The sequence below is a fragment of the Monodelphis domestica genome, chromosome 1, assembly GCF_027887165.1.
Source record: "Monodelphis domestica isolate mMonDom1 chromosome 1, mMonDom1.pri, whole genome shotgun sequence".
Lineage (NCBI taxonomy): Eukaryota > Metazoa > Chordata > Mammalia > Didelphimorphia > Didelphidae > Monodelphis > Monodelphis domestica.
In genome coordinates, this window is record NC_077227.1 from 114,850,551 (window position 1) to 114,860,632 (window position 10,082).

General features: G+C 53.9%; 1 protein-coding gene and 1 long non-coding RNA gene across 5 annotated transcripts; one reads left to right on the forward strand and one right to left on the reverse strand.

Annotated features, from left to right (window-relative positions):
- The first annotated feature begins 527 nt into the window (after nucleotides 1-527).
- FGF8 (fibroblast growth factor 8) lies at nucleotides 528-7,986 on the forward strand. Of its 2 annotated transcripts, none has more exons than XM_007479132.3 (5): nucleotides 528-1,004; nucleotides 1,191-1,227; nucleotides 3,150-3,330; nucleotides 5,929-6,035; nucleotides 7,120-7,986. In XM_007479132.3, exons 1-5 carry the CDS (start codon nucleotides 952-954, stop codon nucleotides 7,405-7,407), a joined length of 666 nt encoding a protein of 221 aa, XP_007479194.1. In that variant the 5' UTR covers nucleotides 528-951; the 3' UTR covers nucleotides 7,408-7,986. The 2 variants fall into 2 exon arrangements, with proteins under 2 accessions (XP_007479194.1, XP_001369715.2); XM_001369678.4 differs by having other exon boundaries at nucleotides 3,183-3,330.
- On the reverse strand, nucleotides 4,315-7,291 carry LOC103101130 (uncharacterized). Of its 3 annotated transcripts, none has more exons than XR_460423.3 (3): nucleotides 7,152-7,291; nucleotides 5,676-6,001; nucleotides 4,315-4,679 (listed from the first exon to the last, which is right to left on the reverse strand). It is a non-coding gene; the product is annotated as an uncharacterized LOC103101130 (long non-coding RNA). The 3 variants fall into 3 exon arrangements; XR_460424.3 differs by having other exon boundaries at nucleotides 4,315-4,685; XR_001626834.2 differs by having other exon boundaries at nucleotides 4,315-4,685; nucleotides 5,653-6,001.
- Nucleotides 7,987-10,082: the final 2,096 nt, after the last annotated feature.

Consider the following 10,082-nt stretch of genomic DNA (forward strand, 5'->3'; position numbering starts at 1 on the left):
GCTATTGCTGTCTGAGTTCTAGAGGCCAGGGCCTGAGGGAAGGTTGGGAAATCTCAGAGGACTGCATCAACTTTGGGGTCTCGGACACCGGGGGCCAAGCCGAATTTCCTTAGCCTCTGAGGACACCCTTCCTCCACCCCCCACCTCCCCACCCCCCGTCTTTCCCCCTCTCAAAGAGAGAGCTGGGCAAAGGAGGGGGGAAGGGGTTCGAGTAGCCCAAGCCTACCCTGCTGTACCCAAGACCCCTCGCCCCGCCTCCCAAGCCTTCTCCCCCACTAGACTCCAGACCCCAATCCTCATCTCTTGCTCCGCCCCCTCTCCCCCCCCACCCCCACCAGGGGCTCCTCACCAGCCCCGTTCCCAGCCCTGGCTGCGGGTTCCGACCGCTGTGCGCTGTGCGCTCTCCCCTCTTGGCGGGTGCGAGAGCCTGCGGGGGCCCCCCTCCCCTTTCCCCTCCCCCAGTCTTTCCCTCCTTCCCTCCCCTCCCCACCTACCCCCGTCCCCACCCCCCCACCCCCCGCCCCGGCTTCTCCTCTGGCTGAGGAGCCTGTGCAGCCTCCTGCCACCCGCTCCACGCATCGCAGCGGGACCTGGCGGGGGCACCTCGCCGAGCCGAGTCAAGCAGAGCCGAGCAGAGCCGCGCCACGCTGCGTCCGACCCTCGAGCCACTCTGAGCTGTTGCCTCTTCTCCCTGGCTGCCTCTCCTCGACCTCCACTTCTCCTCTTTCCCCTTCTCCTCTGTCTGCCCTGTCCTCCACTGTCCTGTCCTCCTCTCCCAGCTGGTCTGTCCGTCCCGGACGCGCCGCTGGCCCTCTCGGGCTCCTTTAGGGCAGCCCGCCCCGCTCCCGCTCCCGCGCCCCCGACGCCGCCGCAGTTCCATCCCAGGAGACTGGGTCTCTGAGCATCTAGGACTTTGCGGGCCCGGCCCGGCCCGGCCCCTCTGCCGTCTTCATGCTCCCGACCCTGCGCGTCATGGGCAGCCCCCGCTCGGTGCTGAGCTGTTTGTAAGTAAAGCCGCCGCCACCGCCGCAGCCGCTGCCGCTCACTTCCACCAGTCCCCTGCGCCCGAACGCCCGCCCGCCCACTCGCCCCCGGAAAGCCAAATCACTTCCCTCTTTCCTTCCCCGGGCTGCCGCAGCCTCTGCTCACACCCCTCCCTCTCCCCTTCCTCCCGCTTTTGTCTCCTCCAGGCTGTTGCACTTGTTGGTCCTCTGCCTCCAAGCTCAGGTAAGGAGCCCTTGGCCGTCTGTCGGCTTTGCGCGCGTGGGGCTGGGCGGGGGTAGGGGAGAGCCTGGGAGACTGGACTAGGGACTGCAGCGGGCTGGAGACTGCACCAGCTCCGGGAAGGCAGGGCAAGCAACCGGCAGCGCTGAGCGGGGAATACTTGATGGGAAAATAATCAGATGGAGCCAGTTGGAAAAGGTCAAGCAGCGAGCGCACGGGCTCAGCCCGAGTGGGAGAGGAGGTACTGACTGAGGTGGGACAGGATGCTGAGCCGGGAGGGGTGGACACAGTTAGTTTAGAAATGGCAATGCCCTCCCCACCCCAACCTCGGGGTCCGTACGATCCGCGTCCCAGCTAATGGGGACCCTAGAGAGCCTCTATTCTGATCCTCTCATTTCATGGATGGAGAAACTAAGGCTTAGGAAGAAAAACTTTCCGAGATCATACACGTTCGTTAAAGACTAAGCTAGAAGTAGAAACCAGCTCCCTTGCCTCCCAGTCCAGTGCTCTTTCCAATTCCCCAGGGATGGCCAGAGAGGGGCCAGGACAGGAGGCTAGCCAGGTGGTTGCAAAGGCAGTACAGAAAGGAGAACAGTGAGCATGGGGCAGATGTCATCTGTGGAAGGTAACGACGGAGGCATTCCGGGGAGGAAAGAAAAAAGACCAAGGCAGATAGTAAAGCCCCAGATGTTGCCATTTTCAGATGCCCTGAAGCACGCACATACACTATAAGGGCAGGAACAGGTCTAGGAAACTGGGAGCTGCCCCCTTTCATCTTAACAGGTGGTGGGAGCAGCAAACTTCTGGCTCCTGGGACAGATAGAGAGGGGTGCTGGGCAGCTCCTCTGGCGGCCCCCAAGCCAAACTCCCCAGAGCAGTAAAGAAACAAAGAATGCCAGAAGAAAAAGAGAAGAGAGAGTCTGGGGAGGAAAGAAATTGCAGTTCAGACACTTGGCAAAAGAGAGTAGCCATCCTCACAGTGGGTGGGACTTCTCCCCGAATTTCTCAAAGACCCCTTTCACTTCACCTGGCTAGGCTCCCCCCCAACTTGCTCTGCCAACCTCTGGGACATAAAGAGGGGAGCATTCCCACAAAATAGGGGAAGTATCTGGGGCTAGGGTGATGTGAGAGACAGGACAGATAAAGATTATGTCATCAAGAGAAGAAAATACTTGGATATGGAATGGGACCCCCACACCACTACTGCTCTCCCCCCAAACCTCAGGTCTTTTTTCCTCTTAGTTGTTTCTTAGCCTGAAGCAGAACCAGGGCAGGCAGGCTAAGCCCTCTCTCCTCAACATTTGTTCCAAATACATCTTTATAAATGTCATTGGGTGAGGTCCACCTTTAAAAGACTGGCTGTTCTAAAAGGGAAGGGGAGAGGCCTGAGGGCTGAGCAATCTCAGGTCTGGGGCCTTGCCACCTCCTACTAAGAGGACCAGAGGGGAGCAGATGGAGACCGAGGGTGTGGGTGCCTTCTCCATGCCCTTCGCCCTTGTCTTTCAAGCTCCTCTGTGCTCCCCACATCTTTACTGGGAACAGCTCAGCACACAGCACAATGAATGGGTCCAGAATAGAGTTGCAGCTGGCTGGTCCTGTTCTGAAGTTTCCTTGCTATACCTTAGGATTAGGCTAAGGTATAGAACAATCCCAAAGAGAGACCCTTCCAGAAGGCAGAGGGTGAGACATTTAGTGGAAGTAGGATGTCCCAACAAGCTAGCTAGATTATGGGTGGGCTAGGACTGAGGGACGGCTGGTGATGAAACCATGTGTTTGTAGAGAGAAACCAAAAACCCAGCCCTGGGCATCAGTGGTGCCCCACCGCTCGGGGGTAGTTTCTCAGGCCCAGGGTGGAGAGGGTCACTCAGACCCTTGGGAGGAGTAGCATTATAATGGTGTGTTGTGTATTTTTCAATTTCCTAAAGGTAACTGTTCAGTCCCCACCTAATTTTACACAGCATGTGAGGGAGCAGAGCCTGGTGACGGATCAGCTCAGCCGGCGCCTCATTCGGACCTACCAGCTATACAGCCGCACCAGCGGGAAGCACGTGCAAGTCCTGGCCAACAAACGAATCAATGCAATGGCAGAGGATGGCGACCCCTATGGTAAGGCTGGGCCAGAGACCACCTACTGCTTGCTGGGTGTGTGAGGTGGGCTGTGGGCACAGAAACTGACAGGTACTATTGACAGGCACAGATAGCAGGATGCACCCCGGAGGAAAAGGAGTCACCTAGAACACCCATCGTCTCTATCCGGGTGCGGGGACTACTAGGTGGCCTTCATGGGGTGGGCATCGTAGGTTGATGAGCTATATACCTGGGGCAGCCACCGTCAAGGATTAAGGAGAGAGTGGGGAAATGAGTTGTGGTGGGGATGGAGGTCATCCTTGGAACATAGAGGCTTCCCAGGACAGGAGGCTTCTCAGGGGCCACGAGACACTGAGGAGCAAGGTGAGCCCAAGATTATAAGGTATCCTCTTTTCCTAAGTATAAATGAATTTCCATCCTCCCCCATACCTCCAGTACAGCTTGAAAATGGAGTTTCTCAAGCATCTCAGACAGACAGGCAGGCAGGGGATGGAGAGAACTCCACAATAAGGGAAACTCTTGAAAGTGGATACATTAGACAGAACCCACAAGAAATGGCCCTGGGCTCTCTTCAGAGTAAGGGTGGGAAGGAAGAGAACCCTTTGGTTGGGGGAGGGGGGTGGGAGCATCCTGAGAAGTGTGAAAGTTTAAATACTTTGATCATAAGTGTCAATTACAGAATCACTTGGTCAAAAGGGCCACATTGGGCCTTTGAGGGAGGAACTGGCAAAGGAGGCTCCTTCTCCGAGAGAGAGGTGGGCGACCTGGAGGAGAGTGGCTACTGGCCAAGCCAGGGACTGGGGCTGATTGATTTCTAAAACATTCAGTATGCCTGCCTTGGGGGGGGGGCATTTGAGAGTCTTCATCAATGTACTGAGAGGGGAAAAAGGGGGGCTCTTTGGGCCAGCGAGCCAGTGGGGGGGGGCATTGTTTCAGAGAGCTATTATTATGACTTAAAAACTTAAATAATGACCAAGTTAAACTGACAGGAGAGGAGAGGGGAAGACTATTAAAATGTAATAAAAAGGTAGAGCATTTTAAGGGCGAAGAAGAAAAATGAGGACTGATAGAAAACAGAAAAAGGACAAGCCGTTTTTCAGATGTAAAGTGTAAAGTAGTTGCAAGTCTGTAAATGTAAAAAAAAAAAAAGGCTCGAGATTGTTCTCCGGGAATCTCTGGAGAGAGCCCTCGTCTGGCAGAGCGATTAAAACCCTCCTGACTTTTGCCTTTTTGAATGTTTCCTGAATACTTTCTCCTCTTCTCAGGCTAGTTTGGGGATCCAGTATGTCTCGCTGCATTTTTTTCTTCCTCTACATAGCTGACTGGTTCAAAGCTCATGTAGGAGACATCATTTTCCTGGGATAAATCTGTCACTTAGAGAAAAGAATAGGTTTGAAAATGCTCAGCTTTCTAAAAGCACAATTACAAAATCCCGCTGCTACTGTATACCCTGGTTGACCAGTGCCATAAAGGAGAGTGAGCCTCCTAGCTTTGGGACTAGCTTCATTCTCTACTCTCATCCAGTCTATTTTCTCCCTTAGTTCTCTGATCAGACCATTTGTCATGCACTGTCGATTTTCCAGAAGAAGGTGCCAAGTAGCATCTTCCACTGAGCCTGCTCCCTAAGAATGTTTGGGAGTGGGAGCTAGTGAGGGCATATGCAGGAAGAGGCTAGAGGGGGCCAGCTGATCCTTTGGTTCTGGAAGTCCCAGGATCTTCTGCAAGGTTACCCCTTGAAGAGCTGAACCACAGTAGGGAGAAACTTGCTCTTTCACAGGAAGAAGGCAGTAACTCCCCACTCCTTCTCTTCCCTCTTTCCCTCCTTCCCACTGCTTGTTTTCCTATTCCTTCAGAACCTTGGTAGGATTCCTGATGGGGTTCTAGCCCTGGGGTTCTCATCAGGGAGTAGGAAGGAGGGATGACTGGTTGTAGGTGAGCAGTGTTTAGAGTGAAGGTACTTTATAAAAAGCAGAGAAGGCAGACGGGAGGCCAGTGAAGCAGCTGTAAATCAACCTCCCCCCCCCCCATCCTAGCTGTAAATCAGCCCCCAGAGCATCAGGAAAAGGCTGGAAGAGAGAGCCAAGGACATCTTTAAAAGCTGTCTCATCTCTAGCAAGATTCAGGCTGGGAGGCAGAGGACATTATTGTCCTCTTTTTTTCTTTAATCAGCTTCCCTCTTCACAGCCTTCCCTCCCCTCTACCCCAACCATCAATGTCAACTCTTTCCCCCACCCTCCAGCCTCTAATCTCAATCTTTTACTGTTTCTCCAGTACGTCTCTCCCTAAGATTTGGGGTTCCCTATTCAGGAAGACTGGAAGGTATGCAGGAAGGAAGCTTACTGAGAGAAAATCATTTATGGCACCTGAATTTTCAGAGGGTATTGAGCATCAGCCTTGAGGCTTGTGTAGCTTCACAGGGCAAAAGGAGGGGCATGGCTGCTGTTCTAGTTTGGAATCCAGGAAGGCAAGGGTTCATGTATTTTTTTTTTCAAACAGTATTCTGGTTCTCCCTGGGCTTGGGCATTGCCCTTGGACAGGGTAGAGTGGAGCTGCCCATGGGTAAGAAGGGTAAAATTGCCAGGGTTCCTCTGATGGCCAAACTCTTCTCTCTGGCAGCCAAGCTCATAGTGGAGACCGACACCTTTGGAAGCCGAGTCCGAGTCAGAGGGGCTGAGACAGGCCTGTACATCTGCATGAACAAGAAGGGAAAGCTGATCGCCAAGGTAAGGTCCTACACTAGCAAACTAGAAAAGCTGGCTCCTAGTCTAAATGGGATGCCCCCTTCCACACCCGTCCGTTTTGTTCTCTGGACCAAAGACATCCTTGCCACCTCCCGTTTCTGAGTGAGGAGATTGTCACCTCTGGGGTCAGTCCCATGTTTATGGAGTCAGAGTGAAGGAAGGAAAAAATGAAGCTGGAGGAGGAAGGAGGAAAGTCTAGTGGGGGGGGGGGCTGCCAAATTCCATATATCTTCTTAACAAATCACCAAATTGCTTTGCTATTATGTCCAATTCCATGGTACAAGCATTTGCAATGTTCAGCAGCTCTGTGGAGCCAGCCCCTCTGCAGAGCTCTGAAATACCCCCATTAGTCACGGCTACTAGGCTATGCCTTGGGCCACCACCGCTTCCTGGGCTGGGGGCTCAGCCCAAGTCTTGCTCCCAGGCGCTTCCCCACCCCCGCCCCACTAGGGAACACCGCTTCCCTGTAGGTGTGCTTTTTGCTGGGGGTTGGTGGGGGACGAGTCCTCAAGGAATCTCTGGGAGCACTCCGTTTTCTCCTCTGCTCAGGTGCCCTTGCCGCCCCATTCACCCGCCCCTTCGGTGGAACAGGGCTCGTTGTCTGGAGGGAGGGGGGAGGGGGAATCCCCAAGCAGCCCCTACAGGTGGAGAAGCCCCCTCACCGGGAATTCTGGGACCTGGGCATTCGCCAGAGAGGACAGGCACAGCAGGCAGGAGTTTGGGAGGGTGAGGAGGGGTGGGTGGCTAGAGACAGTCCTGCCCCCCAGGCTCTGTCCGTCTCTCTCTGCCTTGTCTGGGGGCACAGCCCCCTCTGCCGTGCCATGTGTCACTGCCGCCCAGGGGGGAGGAAGTTGCCGGGTGTGCTATGGGCTGTGAAGGATTAGAGAGTGAGTGCCTGGGTAGGGGGGCGGGGCTGCTGCTCCTGCCCACCTCACCATCTGCCAGGGGGCATGCTGGCTCGTCCTGCCCGCCTGCCCTCTGCCTTCTGCACTCCCCCAGCCCCCTCCCTGGCTCCGGGAGCCGGATGCGCTTCGCCCCTACCACGGTGTCTCTCCCATTCCCACAGAGCAACGGCAAAGGTAAGGACTGTGTCTTCACCGAGATCGTGCTGGAGAACAACTATACGGCTCTTCAGAACGCCAAGTATGAAGGCTGGTACATGGCCTTCACCCGCAAGGGGCGGCCCCGGAAGGGCTCCAAGACCCGGCAACACCAACGAGAGGTCCACTTCATGAAGCGGCTGCCCAAAGGTCACCACACCACAGAGCAGAGCCTGCGATTCGAGTTTCTCAATTATCCCCCCTTCACTCGAAGCCTCCGAGGCCAAAGGACTTGGGCTTCTGAGCCCCGATAGGGCCCCTGCCCCCTCCCCAGGACTCTGAGTAGAGACTTTTCTCTTAAGAGGATAACAAAGCAGCTAAACAGAATGGAACGACATGGGGAGGGGGGAGGGGAGTTCCTGGGTTCTAGAAGTGGATAATTGTTTGCTGTTGGGGGGGTTTTTTAACCAAAAAAAAAAAAGAGGCTTTATTTTTGTATTCCACTTGGCTGTGGTTGTCTTCTTAACTTTCACCAAAGGTCTCATCCCTGGGACCAAACCTGCTAGTGGTGGTGGTAGTGGTGGTGGTGGTGGTGGTGGTGGTGGTGGTGGTGGTGGTTGGTGGGGGTGTCTTCCTAGGACTCCTTGAGAAGAATGTATAGGACTTTTAGTAGTCCCAGTGGGGCTCTTACCCCTACCCCACCCCCTACTTCTATCTCCCCCATCCTGGATCTCAGTTCTGCCCTACGAGACCTCGGTCTGGAAGCCAGTTCCCCGGGAGTAGGAAGCACTGTCGAGAAGGAAGCTGGAGCCTGAATTGGTAGTTTGGATGTCTGTTGGGAAGTGGGGGAATCATGTATCGGCTAATATTAAATGATTGAAATATTTATTTAACATGTCTATTAAAAGTTTGTGTTGGGTGATGAGGCACCCTGTTCTTTGAGGGAAAGGAAGCAACCCTCTCCCAGAAGCCTCTAGAGATGGCAAATGAAAATTCAAAGGCATCGAGCCCAGCCTTCCAGCTGAAAATTGCCTTGTGGATGACTCCTAGCTGCTATCAAACCTCTGCTGCTCCTGGTCCCCAGCTCCCTGTGCAGCTTTGTTTAGTGGGGTTTTTTTCCTTCTTTTTTTTTTAAGCCAGAGTGGAAAGGACAGTGACCAGAGGAAGCACTTTAAGGGGCTCCGGGCAGCTCTCAGAAAAAGATCTCCTAGCACTTAACAATTATTCATTACAGACACCTCAAAATACCACCTCCAAGCCACGAATGATTATTAGCCTTTTCTCTGTTCTAACCCCTACTGGGCTGGATCAACCTAGACACAGGGACCCAAGGATCTGGCCCAAATCACCCAACAGGTCTACATTGAGTGCATGATCCCAGTGTGTCCTGCCTTGGGATGGGCAGAGAAGTAGGGAGCCTGACAATCTCCCAGTTCCCAACTGGATGGGAAATGAAAGGATAGATAGAGGAGCTGATTAGGGGGTGGGGGTTCAGAGAGGATGAATGTTAAGAGATAGGACTATGTAACTGCAGGTGTTGACAGCTGAGACATGGACCAGGTGTCCACTTTGGGAGATGGAATCAGCAAGCTGGGAGCAGGGGGGAAGCTGAGGTGACTGTTCAAGGAAAGGGGGGAGGCCAGCACCACCAGGCCTGGATGAGGGTGAGGATGATGAAGGCATTATCTCATCATGTTGAATCATGAAATTCTAAGGTTTAGAGCAGAAGAATCCTTCATTCTATGGATGAGGAGACTGACCTAAAGAAATGAAATGACTTGCCCAAGATGAAACAGTAAATAGCAGAGCTGGGATTGGAATTCACAACTTCATCTTTCAAATGCAGTGCTCCTCTCACAGCATTCATCAATTTCTCCCATAGTCTCCCATAGTCCAAGCACTATAGAGGTGGGGTGGGCAGGAGGGGCCTGGCCAGTCTGTCCATCTGGACCAGTGCTTTATCTCCAAGGTCCTGGGATACAGAGGCCACATTCACTATACCCTGTTTACCCAGTCCATCTTAAAAAAACAATCATAGGGGAGGACCTTAGCCTGGACACTGGCCTCTCCAAATTAGGTCTCCCTTCTGTGGCATCCTTCTACCTTGGCCAGGCATCTCCAGCTCCCTAGTTTTGCTTCCATAGTGCCAAGAGAATTTCTAGAAGGACTGGAAACCTTGGAGGCAGAAGGGTCTTAAGAGCAGGACTGGGGGCTAGGGTAGGGGAGATGATCTAGCTGTATTCCATCCCTCTCTGTATACAGGGCTATCTCTAGATAGACACAGATATTTCCTCTAGTAGGCTCTCTGGGATAGAGGGTAGGGAAGGATGGGGGGGGTGGCTCTAAATAGTTTAAACATCTTTCTTTTAAGCTTTACCCCCCCATCCCATTCCTAAGCCCCTCCCCCGCTGTTCCCCTTCTCCCTCCTTCTCCCCCTCCCCCTTTAATTAATTCTGGGTGAGCAGCCTGGCTTTATTGTGCATGGAGCTGGGGGTCTCACTGTGGGAAAAGTCACACCTTCTGAGCAGCTTCTGATGCCATGTAAATGAAGGAAAAGTCCAGGAAATGCTTTCATCTGCCCTGCCCGCCGCCAGCCACTGGGCCAGCCCCCAGCCCATAATGACCCACATTCATCTGTTGGAGAGAGTAATTCCTGGGGGAGGCCTAAGGGTGGGGGCGGGGTTGAGGTGGGGGCCACAGCTTGTAGGGGAAAAGGAATGTGAGCTCCTTAGGTCATGATCCTGGGGCTGGACAGTCCCTGGTACCTAGAGAATGACTAGCTGCAGGAACCAGGATCTCAAAGAGTGTGAAGACCCAACCCCAGGGCAGCCTAGTCTGGGCTCCTAAACAAGGCCCAGGTTCAGCCTGATGCTTGGGGGAAGGGGACCCTTCACAGAAACTCCCACCTGCCATGGCTTGGCATTTGGTAGCACCAAGGAGAAGAGAATAACCAGGCCAGGCCAGCTTACCCCCTTCTCCCTCTGGCCAC

Coding starts and splice junctions, on each gene's coding strand:
- FGF8 (XM_007479132.3), top strand. CDS start 952: ATGCTCCCGACCCTGCGCGTCATGGGCAGCCCCCGCTCGGTGCTGAGC. Junction 1,228..3,149: donor TCCTCTGCCTCCAAGCTCAG/GTAAGGAGCCCT, acceptor AATTTCCTAAAG/GTAACTGTTCAGTCCCCACC. Junction 3,331..5,928: donor AGAGGATGGCGACCCCTATG/GTAAGGCTGGGC, acceptor TCTCTCTGGCAG/CCAAGCTCATAGTGGAGACC.